General features: G+C 36.4%; 1 protein-coding gene across 1 annotated transcript; it reads left to right on the top strand.

Annotated features, from left to right (window-relative positions):
* The first annotated feature begins 15,101 nt into the window (after positions 1 to 15,101).
* On the top strand, positions 15,102 to 16,988 carry LOC138340407 (uncharacterized). Its single transcript, XM_069292130.1, has 5 exons — positions 15,102 to 15,586; positions 15,700 to 15,947; positions 16,014 to 16,144; positions 16,225 to 16,306; positions 16,609 to 16,988. The coding sequence occupies exons 1-5, from the start codon at positions 15,102 to 15,104 to the stop codon at positions 16,986 to 16,988; spliced, it is 1,326 nt and encodes a 441-aa protein (XP_069148231.1).
* The last annotated feature ends 5,589 nt before the right edge of the window (positions 16,989 to 22,577 follow it).

Here is a 22,577-nt window from a genome sequence, read left to right as displayed (position 1 = left end):
TTGGTAAGACTGTTAAGATTAAGAGTTCTTTACTTCAATGATGATGATTTATTCTTGATGGTGATATTCAATTGTGCATAAAGAGGATTTCTAGCATATCTCCTATTTCCTTAACTATGTTGCCTTTATAGGAATACTATCTAGTGGATCCACCTAGAATGTATGTTCAAGTTTTGATTGTACCTTGTCAAGTAGAGTACCTTCTTTCAGTGTAGGGTTTCATGACATCGGATTCTATATTTAACTCACATGGTCTTTTTTTGTTCATGGCGATTGTTATCAAAAGTAAAATGAATGAATGCAAGTAATAAAGTGAACACTAACTAGGGTGACTTAATGGGTTCTATTTAGTGTAGGTACGGGTATGAGACTTTACTTATGCAATGCACAAGTTGACCTTGAGGGGATTCCTAGGAGGTTGTTCTTATGTACTTATGATATGAGTGGAACACATATGTTGACTTTACATGTTAATGATCCTATGTGATGTTGGTTTCTTTGATGAACATGGTATTGGTCTAAGTTGATATATATATATATATGATGATTAATATGTATGATATGAAGATATATGAACTGTAGACATTGCCTATGGTATTTTTTTCTAGTTTACTTGATTATGTGGGGTTATGAGGCTTCACATGAGCATTGCACTCGTAGGCTTGGGAGGGTATTGTGAGTAAGGGTCTTGTATCCTTTGATGTTATGAACTCTTGTACATGCATCTTTGTAATGACTTTATGATGAAGCTATTCATGTTGATATAACTCTATGATGATGCTATAAATGTTGATATGAATTTTTTAATGATGTTGGTCTTGTGTTAGATTAGAATATGTCTTAATGATATTGTGCCTATGTGCTTATATATGCTCTTTTATGTGCATAAAAGGCTTTCAAAGTGACTTAGAGTGATTTTGAACAAAATGTCCCTTTAAGAATGACTTCAATGGTTTTACTTACATATATTTCCATACTTAGTACAAGTGGTTTGTACTAACCCATATTCTTTCCCTTTTCCCCAAACAATGTAGGTTCAGGACATTGAAGTGTAGGGAGGCCACTTTGAATGAAGACTTGAAACTTTTCTCAAGTTATTTGTAGGTCCTCAAGTTTTAAAATGTTTCCATTCTTCCACTCTATCTATAATGTTGCTTATGTCTAAAGAAAATTGTTCCTTCCTCTATCTTTTGAGACTTTTTTTTGTAAGCCTATATGTGGCATATTGTATTGAAGCAAGGGCTATGCCCAATATTGTAATTCTCTATTAAATGGTTTTATGTGAGACAATATTATTAGTCTATTTCTTATGAATTGGTTATATTTCCTAATGAGAAGTCTATGTAAACTTCATACGCGAGGAGTTTATGTAAACTCCATATATAATATGTGAGAAGTCTAAGTATACTTCACACAATGTAAAAGTTTTTTCTGCATTTGTGACCTATGATATGTTATGACGAATGCTAAAAGCATTCAATTCCTCTTCGAGGACAAGAAGCCAGTTACGTCTAAGAGGTGCTCCTCAGTTATGAAAAACTTGGTATCAGAGCATGAGGTTGAGTAAGCTTAGGATTGATGTCTCACTAAACCACGTTTACATGGAGTCTTCTTAATGGGTGTGAAGCGAGTCACACTTATGAATGAGGGTTTATCTGATGCTTAGGAAATTCTCACCTCTTTTGTATTCTTGAAAGTTGTGCCTCAAGAGTGGTAAATGTGTGTGTCCTTTTCTTATAACCCTTTTATTGTAGTTATAGGCTATGAGTACTAGAAAGGCAGCCACAAGAAGATTTGAAGAGGATATTGCTAATGTGGGAGTTCCTCCCAAAGGCAACCAAGCTCCTCCACAAGGCAATCAAGTTCATCCTCAAGAGAAAACTCAACAACATGATCAAGTTTTGGTCATTCCTTTAGCCATGACAGATGGAGAGATAAGTTAGACTTTCATAAGTTTGGATCAATCTATGAATACTCAAGATCAAACTATAGCTACTCAATCTCAAACTATTGCGGTTAAAGCAAACCGGGAAGTTAGACCCTGTGTGAACCAAAATGCTAGTACCATGGCTTCTCGCTTGAGGGACTTCACAAGGATGAACCATCTAATGTTCTTTATGTCTAAGGTGAATAAACACCACCCAAGACTTTCTTGATGAGGTTTTCAAGATCTTGTATGATATAGGAGTGAGTTCTCATGAGAAGGCCAAGCTAGCCGCATACCAACTCAAAGATGTGGCTCAAACTTGGTATACTCAATGGAGGGACAATAGGTCTTTGAGAGCGGGTCCCATAAGTTGGGAAATCTTGAGGAGGGAATTTATGGATATGTTATTCCTAAGGGATAAAAGAGAGTCTAAGGTTGAAGATCTCATCAAACTTTGTCAAGGAGGTATAAGTGTACTTGAGTACTCTTTGGTGTTCACTAGGTTGTCCAAGTATGCTCCTTCTTTTGTGTCTAATCCTAGATATAAAATGAGTCATTTTGTGACGGGTGTGTCTGATGATCTTGTGGAAGAGTTTCATTTGGCGATGCTTCATGAAAACATGAACATTTCTTTTTTGATGGTACATGCTCAACAAGTTTAGGAGAGAAGGTTCAAGAGGAAGAATAGGGAGTGTAAGAAGGTCAAGTCTTATGAGGGACCTACTTCCAAGAGTAGATCGGAAATTCAAGAGAAGAATATGTTCAATAAGAGAGTCTCCAACCATGTTCCTTCCAATTTCCTAAGGCTAGTAAGGATAGGGTGTCCAACCCTAGGTCCCAAAAGGAAAGAAGTAGGAATTCACCTAGTCAGAAACCTACTTGTACCATGTGTAGTAAGAAACATATGGGTGAATGTTCAGTTGGGACGAATAATTTCTTTGGTTGTGGAAAGAGTGGACATAAGGTGAGGGAGTGTCCTGTGGTAAGTTCCAATAGAAGGGGAGTATCCAATCTTAAGCAAGCGATCCTTGTTCCGACGCTCCCAAGACGAACAACTTCTAAGCTCTCCACTCTAGGGGTGATAAAGAGAAATCTCCTATGTTTTCATCAGTATGTTACAAGTCTTTTCATTGATGTTTATGCTTTACTAGATAACTATGCTACTTTATCATGTGTAACTCCCTTAGTAGATAAAAAGTTTGATGTTCTACTAGATGTTTTGATTGAACCTTATTTGGTTTCTAACCCCGGCGAATTACTCCATTGTAGCTAGAAGAGTCTCTAGCAGTTGTCCTATATTATTTCCCAATAGAGTTACTTTGGTTGATTTGGTAGAACTTGATATGGTTGACTTTGATGTCATATTGAGGATGGATCGGTTGCATGCTTGTTTTGCTTCTATTGATTGTAGAACAAGGCTAGTTAAGTTGCAATTCCCTAATGAACCCGTCTTAGAATGGAAGGGGGGTAACTCAATCCCTAAATGTCGAATCATTTCGTGTCTAAAAGCTTGTAAAATGATCTCCAAGGGATGTCTCTACCATATTTTGAGGGTCAAGAAGCTTGAATCCGAAGCTCCTCCTTTAGATTCGGTCCCCGTAGTGAAGGATTTTCTAGAAGTCTTTCCCGATGACTTGCCTGAAATTCCTCCCCAATGGAAATAGACTTCGGTATTGACTTATTGTTGGACACAAATCCCATTTCAATTTCTCCGTACCGGATGGCTTCGGCTTTGTTGGAGGAGCTAAAACTTCAATTCAAAGACTTACTAGACAATGTTTTCATATAACCTAGTTTTTTGCCATTGGGAGCTTCGGTGTTGTTTGTAAAAAATAAAGATGGGTCCCTTAGGATGTGTATTGATTATCATCAATTAAATAAGGTTACGATAAAGAATAATTATCCTCTCCCTAGGATCGACGATTTTTTTAATCAACTCCAAGGGACAAGCTATTTTTTCTAAAATTGATTTGAGGTCGGGTTATCACCAACTTAGGGTGAGAGGTGCAGACATACCGCAAATGGCTTTCCAAACTAGGTACGCTCATTATGAGTTCCTAATCATGTCTTTTGGGCTAAATAATGCCCCAACAACTTTTATGGACCTTATAAAAAGAGTTCTCCGGAATCGCCTTTGACTCATTTGTAATTGTCTTCATTGATGATATCTTGGTATACTAAAAGGGTGTAATTTTCTTTATTGATGATATCTTGGTATATTAAATGGGTGAGGATGAGAATATGGTTCATTTAAGGGTTGTTGCAAGTCCTCAAGGAACATCAACTATTTGCCAAATCTAGTAAGTGTGAATTTTGGATCGGTTTCAGGTCTTGGTCACATTATCTCAAGTGATAGTATGGAGGTCGATCCAAAGAAAAGAGAAGCAATTAAGAATTGGCCTATACCTTTGAACCCAACGGATATTAGAAGTTTCTTGGGCCTAGTTGGGTGCTATAGAAGATTTGTTGATGGGTTTTAATTCATTGCTTTTCCTTTGACTACCTTAACCCAAAAAAATGCTAACTTTGAGTGGTCGAAAGCTTGTGAAAGGGGCTTCAAAGAGTTGAAATATAAGCTTACCTCTTCTCCGATGTTCACTTTACCAGAGGTTACTCATGGGTTTGTAGTATATATTGATGTTTCTCGAGTAGGTTTTAGTTGTTTCCTCATGAAACATGGTAAGGTGATAGAATATGACTCTATAGAACTCAAACTGCATGAGAAGAATTATCCAACTCATGATCTTGAAATAGAGGACGTAATGTTTTCTTTGAAAATATGGAGGCGTTACTTGTATGGTGTTCATGTTGATGGGTTTACGGACCACAAGATCCTTCAATACGTGTTCTCTCAAAAGGAGTTGACCCGACAAAGAAGATGGTTGAAACTCTTGAAGGACTACGACATAAGTGTACCACCCCGGTAAGGCCAATGTTGTCGTGATGCTCTATGTTGAATGTCAATAGGAAGTGTATCACATGTTCCCGACGATAACAAAGATTTAGTGAAAGAGGTGCATATATTGGCTCCATTGGGGGTTCATTTTGAAGATTCTCCAAAATGAGGGTTTATGGTTTATCATAATTCCAAATAATCTTTAGTAGTGGAGGTGAAGTCTAAGCAACATATTGATCCTCTATTGATGGAGTTAAAGGTATCGGTAATTAGTAAGTACAATGAGTCACTCTCCCAAGGGGGAAGGGTGTGCTTAGGTACCAAGGTAAATTGTTTGCTCCGGATGTTGATAGTTTGAGGGGGGAAATTTTGGAAAAGCTCATGGGTCTCGATATTCTATTGATCCAGGTGCCACAAAAATGTATTGTGATCCTCAAGAGGTCTATTGGTGGGATGGATTGAAAAGGGACATATCGGAGTTTGTGGCTAGGTGTCCTAATTACCAACAAGTTAAAGTTGAGCATCAAAGGCCGGCAGTTCTAACCCAAGTAATTGATATCCCTACTTGGAACTGGGAAGTCAGTAATATGGACTTTGTTGTTGGGTTGCCTCGAACCTGGAGTCAAAATGACTCAATATGGGTTATTGTGGATAGGTTGAAAAAAATTGCTCACTATATCCCCGTCAAGTCTATTTTTTGGCACAAGATTATGCAAGAATATACATTAATGAGATTGTGAGCTTTCATGGGATCCCTTTGTTTATCATATCAATAGAGGTGCTCCATTCATTTCTCATTGTTAGAGGTCTTTTCAAAAAGGGTAAGTTACTCAAATGAAGCTTACCACTGCTTTTCATCCTCAAACAGATGGTCAAACGGATTGTACCATTCAAACCCTAAAAGATATGTTAAGAGATTGTGTAATATATTTCAAGGGTAATTGGGACGATCGTCTACCGTGGAGTGAGTTTTCTTACAATAATAGCTACCATTCATCTATTTCTATGGCACCTTTTGAAACACTCTATTGTAAGAGATGCAGGTCTACGTGTAGGTGCTTTAAGGTTGGTGAGTCTTTACTCCTTGGTCCCGAGATAATCTATGAAGTCTTAGAAAAAGTTTGAGTGATAAGAGATAGGTTGAAAACATCCTATAGTCGGTAAAAATCTTATCCCGACAATAGATTAGATATCTTTAATTTGGAGTAGGTGATTGGATTTACTTGAAGATTTCACCTATGAAAGGGATAATGAGATTTGGTAAGAATAGGAAGCTTAGTCCCCGGTATGTGGGTCCTTACGAGATATTGCAACGGGTCAGAAAAATTACTTATGAGTTGAAACTACCTAGTGAACTACCTCCATTTCATCTGATATTTCCTATCTTCATGCTCAAAATAAGTATAGGCGACCCTGTATCTATTATCCCTATTGAAGGATTAGGGGTGAATGAGAACCTTTCTTATGAAGAGATTCTGGATGAGATCCTACATCGTCAAGTAAAGAGATTGAGGAACAAAGAGGTGGACTTCGTAAAAGTTCTACGGAGAAATCACCTAGTTTAGGGAGCAACATGGGAGGCCGAGACCGACATGAAGTCTCTTTATCCTCATTTTTTTCCTCAAAATTCTAGCCATAGTTGAGGTTAGTTATAATCTTCTTCAAATAAAATAATGAATAATTTTGAACTTGAGTTTCTTTGATAATAGGCGCATATTTATGGTAAGGATACATACTAAAAAAAGAGTTTTCATGGAAAATGCTCTTTTTGTTTAACTTGCACTTATTTGTGCCTTATGTGTACAATTCATGAAATAATAGTGAGCATGTTTAATTGTCTTGAAAGAGTGGTAACTCTTGATGTTCATGTTAAGATCATGATGATATTGAGAAGGTTGTTCCTCATTATGTGATATGAAGTATTGAGCTCTTACATGTGGTAAAATTGTGAATTGAGTTACGTGGTGTAATGATATGTTTCTGTGTTGAATGGAGTTGTGAAGTACTCCTATGGGCTGTAAATCATGATTATTATATGTGACTTATGTTGTGGTTTGTTAGTATTCTAGTATTGAGTCTCATTTTCTTCTTATAAAAAGATTTAGGTGTCATTCGGGGATGAATGTTTCCAAGGGGGGATAATGTAACACTACGAAAAGTCCATGACCTAGTCTAGAGTCTAACATGATGACTAAGCTCTAATTATTTTTTTATAAGTCTAAACTAATTTATTGAAACTAATTACGAAGAATTAGAATCAAAATGTCAAGAAACGATTATGACGTTCGGAGAATTGTGAAATGTGATCTAGTGTGCCTTAGTATGTTTTAAGAGGTTTTAAGAATCGAAATTTAGTCAAACTTGGTAAAAATGTGTTAAACATATATAAGAGTTTTTTTAGGGTTTAAACACCCAGGTACGACTCCCCTAGGACCACCCAAAGGGTCTTTGGAGAGAACCCTAACATTTAACCCCAAAATTGTCATTTGACAGTGGCTAAGCACGGAACCAATCGATGAGACGTCGATGGGTCAACGACCCGTCGATGGTTTTCTTTGGTGAAGACTTATCCATTTGAAAAATTGCTCAAAAATAACCACTCTCTGAATCAAACTACAGAGTGCCTGTACGTGGCCGTTAATTGGTCTACGGACCGTAGACGGCCCTCCGTCGATTGGCACTTGAGTCCACTGCCAAGTTTTTTGATTAAGTAGGTTAGTCGGTTAACTAGTTAAGTGACTGCTTAATGGTTAAGGGATGGTTAATTAAGTTACTTAAGGACTATATAATCTACCCTAAGTCATAAAAAATAATTTAACACCATATTATTCCCAAACCCAATTCTCTCAAACTTCTCTCTACTTTCACACTCTATTCCAAAGACCCACAATTTAAGACCAAGGTTCAAGTTTCTCTTTGGCTACAAGACTCAGGTTTTTCACCATCAATATTCAAGGAATCCTAAGTTATGGAAGCTATTCACTCTTGGAATCTCTTTCCCCAAGAGGCTCTTCAAAAAATTGGTTCCCAAAGATGTCAAAAATATGGGTTTTAATCCAATTTCGTTAATTGTCTTCCAAATTGATTTGATGTTGAGTTCCTTTGATTTATATTGATAGATTATGATTTTATATTGGTGAATTGTTGTAGTTCTTAGTACTTGAGTTAGTTATATGGAAGAATACATGATTGAACCCTGTTCCGTTACCCTAGTTTATAGATTGAGGTTGATTAGATTAGTGATGATGCAATTGACTTAGTTCTTGTATCGATTGATATTATGTGGTGATAACAATTGAATTGATGGATGAATATTGTTGGATTGATGGTAGGATCTTGAAAGATCTTTTGGAGGCTATTGGGTAAGACCTTTATGATCATGAGTTTTTTACTTCAATGATGATGGTTTATTCTTGATGATTATATTCAATTTAATTAAGATTATATGATTAGATTAAGAAGATGATGATGATATGATTATTATTGGTTCAATATTGAAATAATTTCAGAGGTTTTCCCTGACTTTGTCCGTGTCAACAAACAATTCGAAATACCTCGACTTTTTTAGAACAGGTCCGAGTCAAATGATATGCTATAAATATGTTGAATTGTGAGATCATTTTAAGGGTATGATGATAGAAGGGTAAATATAAATCACTTGTTTGCCTTATCATGATATGACTATGATGTGATGATATCACTACATGATGAGTTAGTAGTGAATAGAAAGTTGCATGCAATACGTAAAGAGATAATGACATAATGATACAAGGGTTTAGTCTCATATGACCTATATTAATACATGATGATGAAGAATGACTTAAAGGCGTTTCAAAAATGGACTTTAGCTCAGCACAGAGCGAACTAGACATGGGAGGTTTCCCTTTCGAATATAGGAAGGTATTATCACAATGGTTCTCATGAGATGGAGACTACAATTCAATCGTGCATAAAGAGGGTTTCTAGCGTATCTCCTAGTTCCTTAATACTAGATAGTTGATTAACTTAGAATGCTATGTTTATATTCTTGTTCTACCTTGGCAGTAGAGATCCTTCTTTCGGTGTAGTGTTTGATTACGCTGAATTCCATGTTTATCTCACATGGTCTATTGTCGGTTAAGGCGATTGTTCCCCAACATAAAATCAATGAATAAAAGTAATAGAGTGAACATTAACTATGGTGACTTAAGGGTTTCTACGTAGTGTAGGTAAGGGTATGAGACTTTACCTATGTAATGTACAAACCTTGATAGGAGTCCTAGGAGGTTATTCTTATGTACTTATGATATGAATAAAATGCTTAAGTTGACTTTACATGTTGATGATCCTATATGATGTTGGTTTTAGTGATGAATATGGTATTGGTCTAAGTATATATATATGATGAATATGTATGATATGAAGATATATGAAACGTAGACATTTCTTATGGTCTCTTTTCTAGTTTACTTGATTATGTGGGACTATGGGGCTTCACTTGAGCATTGCACTTATAGGCTTGGGAGGGTATTGAGAGTAAGGGTCTTGTATGCTTTAATGTTATGAACTCATGTACATTAATTGTTGTTATGACTTTATGATGAATCTATTCATGTTTACATAACTCTATGATGATTCTATAAATGTTGATATGACTTAGTTAATGATGTTAGTCTTGTGTTGGCTAAGAATACGTCTTCATGATGCTATGCCTATTAACTTGTATATGCTCTTGTATGTGCATAAAAGTTTTTCAAAGTTACTTAGCATGATTTTGAAAAAAATATCCCTTTAAGAATGGTTTTCAATAGTTTTACTTGCATATGTTTTCATTCTTAGTACATGTGGTTTGTACTATCCTATATTTTTTACCTTTTCCCCAAACAATGTAGGTTAGGGCCCTTGATGTATAGGGAGGCCACTTTGAAGGAAGACTTGGAACTTTTCCCAAGTTATTGGTAGGTCCTCAAGTCCGAGGATATTGTCATTCTTCTACTCTAGATTTGATGTTGCTTATGTCTAAAGACAATTGTTCCTTCCTTTATCTTTTGAGACTATTGTTGTAAACCTATATGTGGCATATTATAATGAAGAAAGATTATGCCCAAAATTGTAATCCTTTATTAGATGGTTTAATGTGAGACAATATTATTAGACTATTTCTTATGAATTGGTTATATTTCCTAAATGAGAAGTCTATGTAAACTTCATAAGGGAGGAGTCTATGTGAAGTCCATATATTATATGTGAGAAATCTTTGTATAATTCACTATGTTAAAGTTTTTAATTTTCCGCATTTTCGACCTATGATATGTTATGACGAACGCTAAGGGCTAGTCCAAGTGCTCTTCGAGGACAAAGACGTCGGTTACATCTAGGGGTTGCTCCTCGGTCATGACACTTTTAAAAAGATTAAGCTATAAAATAAGGTTTTTATACATGGGTTTGTCATCAAGGAAAAATTAAATTTATCTAACTCAAAGAAGAAAATGATCAAGTATCCACCCAACGAACGATACACCCAAGCATACAGAACCTTTTAAAACACTATCGAAATCCTAGATTATAGTTGTGACCATAGTCAAACCTAAAAAATACTAAAACTAGAACAAGTGGTCCCCACATCAAATCACACCTAGTCGAAATGTGACATCGTCAACTAAATAAATATTATGAATTTCAGATGACTATAAATATCCATGGTAGCTCTTCTATAAATTATCATAAGCAAGTTGTGTGTGTATAATCACTAGTATACTTCAATTATCCCAAGAAACACCAAATATTCTAGAACTAAAATGATTGAGTTTGTCAAGGATTTCATCCTACCATGAGGACATCACAGGATCAGTACACGTGATTCACCACTAAGGATCCACCCATAGATATAGAAACACATGTGAGCATATACAACGATTTATACTTAAAATCATATACGAAACGAAGTAGGTGGATCATATAAGAATGTATGGAACCAATATCGAATAACACAATATACTCCCTTCATAACGCCTTTATCAAACATTTCCATTCATTTAACTTCATCTCTTTGAATTTTAGTCACGCACAATCAACTAGTATGATACCCATTATAATCTTACACATAGTCAATTAATCAAACCCCACATACTTCTCACATTACTTCATTGAAGCTAACACTCTTAATACCAACGAACATCATAATTATACCTGTCCTTTACCTTACTTTCAAATTGTTACTAGTATCAAAGTCTTCTTAGCAAACACATTGTAGTCTCTTAAAATTCCAAAATATAGATTTCTCTTTTTCCATTAAAGCATTACATGAAAATTATAAGTCACACCCAAGACTGATAGCACTAATTTTAAATCAAAATATATTATTCCATCGAGGTAATATAATTGAATCACACCCAATGTCAACTTTACGCAGACTTTCACATACCATTTTCAACTACCTATTCAAACCATTATATAACTCATACCAAAACTTAGTAAATCCTTAGTAACCCCAATAATTCTATATATTATAAGCTCATAATCTCTACTAACCGTCAAATTCCCATATAACACATCATAACAGTCTACATTGTCCGATAAATAAAGTAGTTTCAATCCAATCGAAATCTTCATTAGCCACGCAGAACTATAGGTCCACACCGTAGAAAATCGATAAGTTACCTATCATAATTTGAACAATTACCTCAGAATAAACACATAAAATCTTCCACACATAGTTGTTAATCATCCAACAAAAACATAATCTTTAGAAAAGTCGACAACAACTTCCTATTAAGTCTGTACGAAACTAGTTCAAATCTCACAGTCATTGAAAACATCAATAAATCATTAAACTACAAACTAAGGGCTTATACGAGAGATCTTACTCCTTTACTTTTCTGAAAGTCTTTCTATGTCACAAAATTCTAAATATCTTGAACTTCTGAATACACAAAAATCTTGTTCCTTTGGTTGACTTGCTTACCAATCTTATCCTCTGACCAAAAACTCATTATATATTACCTTATTCTCTAAATCAAAACATTGTGTTAAAACCCACGTAAGTTTTAAAATCAAAAGTAACCAAATTTACTACTCAAATTATTTTTTGAGTCCTTCCAAATGTTTCATACTAAATGGATCGACCTTTTCTTATCTTACTAATCCATGCCTTGAAAAAAAACACAACCAAAAACCTAAACTCTCCATAAAAAAACTTGAATTTTGAACCCAATTTGTAACCCATGACCCTTTCTCTATCAACATTATCTCATACTTTGATGATTCTTATGAATTCATGTATTTTATCTTGTCATTGGTTGCCTCTCAATCGACTTTATCATATTCTTCCCTAAAAATCAAACCATACTTATTATCAAACTCAGAAATATAAAGAAATTTATCATTACAGTCGATTTGAACGTCTATATACTCCGCTCTCAAATTTTGTCCAATAGTTTTTTTACCAATATGATTAACATTGACATTGTTATCATAAATAGAGCAAAAAAGATGAAATCACGCGTCTATGAACTCAATTTTCTACTATTTAAAGATACATCATTTTTCATTGCACTCAAATTAAATATCTTTGTTCTCGATCACCTCTTTCCAAAGACTAAACTACAATACATTAATTGTTTTCATTCATGAATCAAGATCCTTTAAATTTTATCCAAGTGGTGTCTCAAAACCTCCTATAACTTTCCATGCAATAAAAATACCCACCAAATAGTGACAACTCATATCCTTAAATACTCGCAAGTCGTCATTATAATATACAATTTGTTTTAACTTACAATCCTTATTATATAGTTGTATCTTAATCACAATCCATCATGAACTCTTATTATCATCATGCTCAGTTAGATCTTATCATCACCATGAAGTCAACCTTTTCATCAAGATGACACCTTAAACTAAGTTATACCAATTAAACTAAAGGACTAGCGCACTTTTTTAGTCACTTTTTACTAAAATCTTCAATTATCTTCACACAAGTATACTCTTTGGGACAATCTGTAACCATAAGCTTGTTATTCTAGTATCTATCCATTTTCCTTGAACCTTAAGATGAAATCACTAATCCTCATTTAGAACTCTTGAGATACATTTTTTAACTTAACACATTAATAGCATATCAACCATCCACAACTAAAATCTTCCTTATAAATAATGCTTAACAGAATCATCCGTAGTAACGAACTAGTTGGTTTCTCAAAATGAAATACAACATCGAATCTCATTTTACGAGCATGTAATACAACGTATAACTATTTAAGTAGTTAGTAATCTCACTTGACATCAATGTATCCATTTTCATATACCACTAGTACCAGATTGTGAAGTCTGTTAAATCCACCACTAGAACACATCATAGTTATCGAGAAGATTGTACCCAAATAGCCTACATATTTCTGCCCCATTAAGTAACTAATGTACCACTACAAAATCTGTTAGGTCTCTGGTCTAAAGCGATATGGTTCCCTTCATAGATCAGGTCAATACCAGGAGTAACTCATTTCATAACTCAAAGAAAGTAAGCATCCATACTATTGTAGTATTCATATCATGGCCTTCTTTAATATAAAATTAATTTATGAAATCTTAGTAGATATTCAGACCTCAATTGGCGTAATATCATTTTCATCATCCATTAAAACATTTATACATGATATGATAACTTTACTAAATGTATTTTTCAAAGATACATGTCCATAATCTAGCCATCCCTTTTAATTATTTCATTTTCAATTATGGAACCACTAGAGATATTACACATACCACACAAGTACTATTTCTTAGTTGTTGAAACTAATAATGTGCCATGGTTTCACGGTACGTTGATTGATCGATGGACCATCCTGTTGAATCGTAAATCACATCATAAAAAGTCTCAGTTGCCGATGTTGAAGAAAAGATAAGTATAGAACGACGAGAAACATTGACGGAACGTAGGTGAATCGATGGACCATGTTGTTGGTCCATTGATTGGATGAAAGAATATTCAAGTTGAAAGATAAAAAAGATGCTAAGTCTGGACTTACAGAGGTAGTTGACGGCCTGTCATTTGATCGATGGACCATCTGTAGGGGTCGTCAATTGAAGCAACGTTTTTTGGACAACTTTTCTTATTATAATTACTTTTAATTTAAGACAATGTTATTATAAATAGGGTGTAAAACCTCCTTTTTAGGGTAAGTTTTGTTCTTGGAGATTTGTTTTTGCAACATTGGCATTAATTCAAATTTCTGGATTTGGATTTCAAGTGATTTTTGTGATTTCAAGTTAAATTTCTTGATTTTCTTCGAAATTGTCAAAGAGAGTTTGGGATTTATTGTTTATCAACCATAAATTGTGTTGTTCTATGCATGGGTAACTAAATTCACAACTAGGTTTGTAGGAACCATGGGTGATTAACAAAGTAAACCTAGCTTAATAACAATTCTTACATAGGTTATTGCATGTATTGATAATTCTTTTGCTTAGAAGTCTTTTTAATGAGTGCACGCGTTAGAACTCACCTTATTGCTACTTGCCGAACCAAGGAGGTATTTAATACGAGAAGAATTATCAACATAGATTTAGTAGGATTCTATCTAATAGGCTTGTCTCGATTGGTGAAAAGTAATAACTAAGTCATAGATAGAATACGATGCTTAATATTAAGTAAAGGTATGGGTTAATAACTTAAACAAACGTAGTCGGACCAAGGTACGGGGTGAAATTCCCTAAATGCAAGACCAAGGATTTAGTGATTGATACCTAACTTATCATTTTTCATGCAAAACACTAGGGAAGAATTGTTATAGCCAGGAATACGGCGTTATGAACATATGGGGAACACATACACCCTAGTTTCTCTCATAACTTGATAAACTCCAAAGATTTACTCTTGTTACTTGTTTGATTTAACATATTAAAAGATTTTTGTTTCACAACCCCCCCCCCCCCCCTTAATTACTAGTTTTCGGAAAGGATTTGACTAAATAGAAGTAATCGTATATTGAAGTTAAGTCTAAAACATTTTCCTCGTGGGATCGACCCAACCTAATAGTTGGGTTCTTTACTTGATACGACCGTTTATACTTCTTTAGGGAATTATAATTTGAGCGTATTAAATTTTGGTACCGTTGCTGGGGAAAGTGTCTTTTAAATTAACTTTAATAACATTACTGAATTTTAGTCAACAATTTCCTTTTTATTTTTTTATTTTGTTGTTGTTTCTTTCAGGTCTAGGTCTAATGCCTGTCAAGTACACAGAGTCGAGTAGAACCAATACTTCCATTCGATCATGAACTGAAGCATACACTTCAAAGAATGAATAATTCGCAGAACCCAGCTAATCTAGGTGATGGTATCAATCTCCAGCCCCTACCATTGGTTGATGCTCATAATCAAGTGGTTGTGGAAAATCTGGCTGATGAGGCTTTGAGGATGCAGCCTCCCATCCCACGCCCTCAATATTTCTATAGGGGAAACATTAACATCACTGATTCTGATGGTCCTCTTGTCCTACCTCCTCTACCGCAGGCTCACATATTCGTGATAACTAGTAGCTTGATGCAAATGTTCACCATAAGGGGTTTGTTTTCAGGGTTACCATCTGAAGATCCACATACTCACATCGCCAAACTGAGGTCGGTGTGCAAGAGTTGTGTAGGGAGGCCACACTTAGATATGAACATCATCGGGTTGAGAGTGTTCCCTCTTTCAGTGACAGAAGAGGACGCGATATGGTTTACTGAGTTGTCCTATAATTCTACCTATACGTGGGATCAGTTTAAGAATATGTTCCTAGCACGGTACTACCTAGTTTTCAAAAACCTCAACCACAAAGATAGAGTCAACAACTTTATGGCACTAGTTAGGGAGTTCGTGAGTATCTCTTGGGAATGATTTAATGCTTACGTGAAAGGTGCCCAAACCACCATATTGATGATGAGTCATTGAAAGAGTACTTCTATCCGGGGCAAGATTATAATAATAAGGCAGTGCTTGATACTATTGCAGTTGGTTCTTATGGTGAGTGTACATATGCAGAGATCGCAGAGAAGTTAGAGAAAATATCTCGCATTAATAAGTCTTGGAGTACTAAGAAGTTAGACAGTGGGAGAAACACCTTTGCAGTGCAAGATAAACAAAGTCCGGCCACAGATGAGATTCGTGAGGATATGGCTCAAATTAGAACTAAGTGTGGGTTGTTATTGAAACATGTCACTTGAGGTGCAGAGAAAGTAAATACGGTGAATTACTTGACTAAACCCCCACCACCAGCGGATGAATACTATTATGAAGAGGATACATATGCAGTACCCAAGGCTCCACTCAATAGAATTGGCGCCATGGTCAAGGAAATCAAGGTCAGAACTATGGAAATTACAACAGACAGGGCCATTATCTTTGGGATAGAAACTACAACTGCAACAACAACTTCAATCAGGGTAACTATGGTAACAAAAATGAACAAAGTGGTCCCTATGTTCTACCTCAAAATCAGGAAATTGCTCCAAGGGATGGTGGAGGTAGCATGGCGCGAGTTCAAGATATGTTATAGAAGATGAGGAGGAGGTTTGATGCTAGTGATGAGCACGCCAAGGAATTGAGAGGTGATTTGCTTTATATTGGTAAAAAGGTTTATGCACACGTTGTCTCGAATAAGCATCTTGAGTTATAATTGGCCCAATTATCCACTACTGTGAACCCACGACAACGGGACACTCTTCCAAGCAATACCATTCAAAATTCTAAAAATGATGGACATTGGATTACAATCACTACTCAAGGAGGTAAGCAAACCATTGATCCATCTATGCCTTCTTGGTAGAAGATCAGATGACAAAAGATGAAGAGGTACTGGAAACTAGTGGTGAATTGGTGGACAAAGCGGTGAAAGAAGTAGAGGTATCGCAAAAAGTTACCCCCATTCCTAGACTACCGCCACCGTTCCGTCAGAGATTGATGAAGAAGACTGAGGATGGTAAATATCGGTGTTTTATCACTATGTTCAAACAGCTTTCCATCAATGTCCCTTTGATAAAAGCTTTAGAGGAAATGCCCGGTTATGCCAAGTTCATGAAGGATATGGTTACAAAAAAGACATCAGTAAGTTTTGAGGATGATGACCGAATGGAGCATTGTAGTATTATTGCTACAAGGTCTCTTGTACAGAAGAAGGAAGATCCACGCTCTTTCACTAATCCATGAACCATCTATTTGTTACACTTTTCTAAAGCACTATGTGATCTCGATGCAAGCATAAATCTCATGCCTTTCTAAATTTATAAGAAATTGGTTTTGGGTGACCTAAAGCCCACTAAAATGTGGTTACTAATGGCCAATCAAACAACGAAGAGGCCTAATGGGATACTTCATGATGTGCTAGTGAAGGTGGAGTCATTTATATTTCTGATCGATTTTGTGATTCTTGACTATGAGGTGGATTTTGAGGTGCCTATGATTCTTGGGAGGCCATTCCTTGCTACTGTTTGTGCCTTGGTTGATATGGAAAAAGGGCAGAGAAAGTTTAGGTTTAACAATGAAGAGACAACTTTCAACATTTATAGGTCCATGAAGCAGAGTGGTGAGCTCCAAACGGTATCTGATACATCCTATAGGGTTGAGAGTACGTCTGAGGTACAAATCAAAGAGCGCCTTGGTATTGAGGTACTAGCAACAGTGATCATGAATTTTGAGAGTGATGGTACTGAATAGTATGGGTCTTTATTTGAGGCATTTGAACCAGGTGAATTTTGGTCAAAACTAAAGAAATTAGAGTTAGAAATGAAGCATCGTGAGTCTCCACCCGCGAGACCATCTGTTGAGGAGGCTCCAAAACTAGATCTTAAGGCTCTACCACCTCATCTGAGGTATGTATTATTGGGGGAGAGATGACAATTTGCCGGTAATCATTGCATCAGATTTGAATGTGCAACAAGTAGAGTGTTTGGTAAAAGTGTTGAAGAAGTTTAAACGAGCCATTGGTTGGACGATTGCGGCATTATTGGGATCCCACCCGGTATTTGGTCACACAAAATCCAACTCATAGCCGCTCACAAGCCAAGTATTAAACACCAGAGACGTTTGAATTCACCTATGCAAGAGGTAGTGATGAAGGAGATTATTAAGTAGTTAGATGTCGGAGGCATATATCCAATGACAGATAGTAGTTGGGTATCTCTATTCAGTGTGTTCCCAAAAAGAATGGAATAATATTAGTGTCCAATGAGAGGAATGAGCTTGTTCCAATGAGGCTGGTGACTGGGTGGAGAGTTTGTATGGATTATCGAAAAGAAAATGCATATACTGAGAAGGACCATTTCCTGATGTCCTTCATGGATCAGATGTTATATAGACTCACATGAAAAGGATTGTATTTTTTTATGTTTAATCGGGTTATAATCAAATCTCTATTGCCCCGGAGGATCAAGAGAATACCACCTTTACTTGCCCTTATGGGAAGTTCGCATTCAAGCGGATGCCTTTTGGGTTATTCAATGCACTGGCCACTTTCAAGAGATGTATGATGTCGATATTCTCTGATATGGTGGAGGACACTATTGAGGTGTTTATGGATGATTTTTCAGTAGTTGGTGACTCCTTTTATCGGTGTTTAATTCACTTGGCCATGGTTTTCAAAAGATGCGAACATTGCAATCTTGTGCTAAAATGGGAAAAATATCACTTTATGGTGAAACAATGTATATTATTGGGCCATCCCATCTCAGAGAAGGGTGTCACGATTGATCAAGCAAAATTTGAAGTTATAGAGAGACTTGATCTACCCATATCTGTAAAAGGTGTGAGAATCTTTAGGAGCCTGCATGTCCCAAAAAACTTCTTGAGGTGGTATTTTCTTTCGAAAAATTTCACTCCTATTTGATTGGAACGAAAGTCATATTGCATACTGATCACTCTGCCTTGCGGTATTTAATGGCAAAGAAGTATGCGGAACCAAGATTTGTTATATGGGTTCTCTTATTGCAATATTTTAATTTTGAGGTGAAAGATATAAAACAGACTGAAAATCAAGTTGCCGATCAATTGTCCAAATTGGAGGATTAAGCTATGCAAGAGTTTTGTGAAAAGGGTGAAATTGATGACACCTTCCCTGATAAGCATGTATTGGCCGCTTCTCATAACATGATTCCATGGTTCGCCGATTTTGCGAACAATCTGGCAAGTGATTTAGTCCCATCGTACTTTTCCTTCCATTTGAGGAAAAAGTTCATTCATGATATGAAAAAGTTCTTTTGGGATGAGCCTTACTTATACCAGATTTGTGTTGATGGGTTTATTCGTCGTTGCGTGCAAAAAGTTGAGATGCTAAGTGTTTTGGAGGGATGCCACTCCTCTCCTGTGGGTGGGTATCATAGTGGTATCCATATTGCCCACAAGATTTTGCAGTGTGGATATTATTGGCCAAACATTCACCAAGCTGCTCATGAGTTCGCCAAGACATTTAATAGGTGCCAAATAGATGTAGGAATTTCTAAGAGTCAAGAGATCCCTTTAAATCCCATTCTAGTGATTGAGTTGCTTGATGTATGGGGCATTGATTTTATAGGCCAGTATGTGAGTTCTCCTTGGATGAAATATATACCTGTGGAGGTGGACTAGTTGTCAAAATGGGCGAAAGCCATAGCACTTGCCAACAATGAAGGGAAGAGCGTTAGCGCATTCTTGAAGAAGAAAATCTTCTCCAGATTTGGCACACCTAGGGTCATTATTAGTGATAGGAGATATCACTTTTGCAAAAAGTTGTTTAATGGGCTATTTGAGAAATATGGGGTTTGCTACAATGTAGACACTTCATACATTCCACAGTCTAGTGGGCAAGTTGAGGTGTCCAACATAGAAATCAAGCAAATACTGTTAAAAATGGTGAATGTTAATAGAATGGATTGGTCAAGGAGGATTGTTGATGCTCTTTGGGCATACCGGACTGCAAACAAGAACCCAATTGGCATGTGTCCATTCCAACTTGTATATGGGAAGGTTTGTCACTTGACAGTTGAGTTGGAGCACAAGGCAATATGGGTGATGAAGAAACTGAATTTGGATAGGAATGAAGCAGTGGAGCAGATATTTAGTGGGTTGAATGAGATTGATGAGTTTCTCCTAAAAGCATATCAAAGTTCAGCCATCTACAAAGAGAAGATAAAGAAGTACCATGACCAAAAGATTGAAAAGCAAGAATTTTTGGCTGGGGACTTGGTGCTTCTATTCAAATCTAGGCTACGCTTGTTTCCAGGCAAACTCAAGTCCAACTAGGCTGGGTCATTCCTTATCACTAAAGTGTTCCCCCGTGGAGAGGTTGAGTTGGAGAACAAGGAGGGTGCAAAGTTCACGGTCAATGACCAAAGAATCAAGATCTACCTAGGCATGTGGAGAGTGTCCATGAAGTGGTTGAAGCATATCTCCTTGATGAAGTCTGAGTAATCAAGGATCTTGCATCGTTCCGCGACGTTAAATTAAGCACTTCTTGGGAGGCAACCCAAGGTGTATCTGATACGCTCAAACTTACTTCTAAAATAAGAAGTAAAGCGGTTGTGTCAAGTAAATAACCCGACAAATGAGGTTGGGATCGTTCCCATGAGCAAAATAGTTTAGACTTAACTTCAATCTATTATTACTATTGTTCAGTCAATTATTTCCTTGGAAATCAAAAATGATAAAAGGGGGGCTTTCTATTTCTAAATAAATTAAAATAACTAGCGAAATTAAAGGAGACAACTAACAGCTTTAAACATTGGAGTTTAATCAATTAATAAAAGTAACTAGGGTTAACGTGTTCCCTACAAGTTTGTAACTTGATAATTCTAACTATAACAATTATTTTCTAGTATCTTGCATGCAAAGTGATAAGTTATGTATTTCTAAATCCTTGGTCCGGCATCTAGAAAATTTCACTCCGCACCTTGGTCTGGCTACGTGTGTTGCTATATTAACCCTTACCTTTACCTCATATTAAGCATCGTATTTGATATTTGACTAAGTTATTACCTCGTACCAATCAATACTAGCCTATTAGATAGTATACACTATCTATGTTGACAATTCTTTTCCTATTATTTACCTCCTTGGTCCGGCAAGTAGAATTAAGGTGAGATCTAACGTTGGCCATCCATTAAAAAGAATTCTAAGCGAAAGAATTATCAATATATGCAAGACACTATTCGAGAATTGTTGTTTTAGTTAGGTTTTACCTCATTATTCGCCTATGGGTCCGACAACCCTAGTTATGGACTTTAGTTAACCATAGTCATAATCACAACATTAAAGTATGTAATATAAGAATTCATGAACTTACTTCAATGAGAAAGAATAAAATCCAAAAGTTCACTTGATTAATAAACAAAAGTCACCAACAATCAATTACTGAAATTAATTGAAGACTAAAGATTCTCCAAAAGTGTAACAATAATCACCAAATCTAATCCACATAAGAAGCTCAAATAATCAAGAGTCTAACCCCAAAAAATGAGTTTTTTCTAAATATTTATAAAAAATTAAAACCTATTAAATAAGGACTCTATTTGCTGGAAATCTATCAAAATGCGGTTGGGTCGACGAACCTCGCGACGGATCGTCGGGTCACGATGGACCGTCATGGATTCTGTTGTCCCATACTTGTGCAATTTCTTCTACTGCTCTCTTCATTACCCTCAATGGCAGGTACGACAGATCGTCACAGGAACAACGGTCTGTCGAGAACCTCCGTTCCAAAACACTTGAACTATTGGAATTTGGGTACTAGGACTACTTCTCTGATCTTCATGACGAACCAGCAGGACGGACCATCATGGCTACGATGGTCCGTCACGCACTCCGTAACCCCACCCTTGGTCAGAATTCCCCATATTCCTTCAGCAGCTGCAGTACAATGCCACTTACGGACCGTCACGAGCACGACGAACTGTCACAAGCTCCGTAGGTCATACTTTTCTGTATTTCTTGCTCAAAAACCACCGCATTCATCTTTTAGATAGATTTCCTGCAAATAAAGAGAAACTTACATAAAAATTAGTACAAAAAGGATTTTGGACAAACTAAACTTAAGGAATAAGTATTAAAAATACCGTGAAACCACGGTATATCAACACCCTCAACTTAAATTGTCTATTACATCTTACTTTTAGCAGGACTAACCAGGCATGTTCTAGCTCAGTACAAATAGTGGACTATTCAAATTTTCCTCACACTCACTTGACATCTCATTACTCTACCAAATTATCAGACACCTAGTTCGAATTTTAGACTTAGGTTCATGCAGTGGTGTACCTCTATGTCATGCTTAGAGCCACACATTTATCAATTACTATGCCTAGTCATGCATCATTTTCCATTTTATCAGGATATCATTTTAGCCATCATGCTTCAGAATTAAACTATGTACACAAGATATAGACATGCCTGTTCAATAGAAAAATAATCAGTCTCTTGGGGAAAAAGAACACAAGCAAGAAAACCCCAAAAGAGGATAGTGAATAGGGCTACTCAGACTTCACCCTAGCACTAACTCTCCACTTACCCCACCCCAACAAAAATACATGCAATTGTCCCAATGTATAAAAAATTGAAATACAAGAGTGGTAGGTGAAGCAAACCTAGGGCGCAAAGCGCCAACGATCAGCAACCTGGTGGGTCCGAATCCTCGAAACCCACTACCTCTAATCTGGACACCCTCAGTAGTGTCCACAGCATCGACAGCACTATCAGCAGTGCCTCTCGCGATCTCCACATTTCTGGAGCTAGATGCCCCAACAATAACTCTACTGCCCTCACCTGACGTGC

The sequence above is a fragment of the Solanum lycopersicum genome, chromosome 12 (genome assembly GCF_036512215.1).
Source record: "Solanum lycopersicum chromosome 12, SLM_r2.1".
Lineage (NCBI taxonomy): Eukaryota > Viridiplantae > Streptophyta > Magnoliopsida > Solanales > Solanaceae > Solanum > Solanum lycopersicum.
Note: the sequence above shows the minus strand (reverse complement) of the source record. Positions and strands in the feature narration are given on the sequence as shown.

What these genes read in the sequence shown, in the direction of transcription:
- LOC138340407 (XM_069292130.1), top strand. Translation starts at nt 15,102, where the DNA reads ATGAATAATTCGCAGAACCCAGCTAATCTAGGTGATGGTATCAATCTC. An exon ending in AAGAATATGTTCCTAGCACG is followed by an intron (nt 15,587 to 15,699) that starts GTACTACCTAGT and finishes CTTACGTGAAAG; the next exon opens with GTGCCCAAACCACCATATTG. An exon ending in TCCGGCCACAGATGAGATTC is followed by an intron (nt 15,948 to 16,013) that starts GTGAGGATATGG and finishes CTTGAGGTGCAG; the next exon opens with AGAAAGTAAATACGGTGAAT.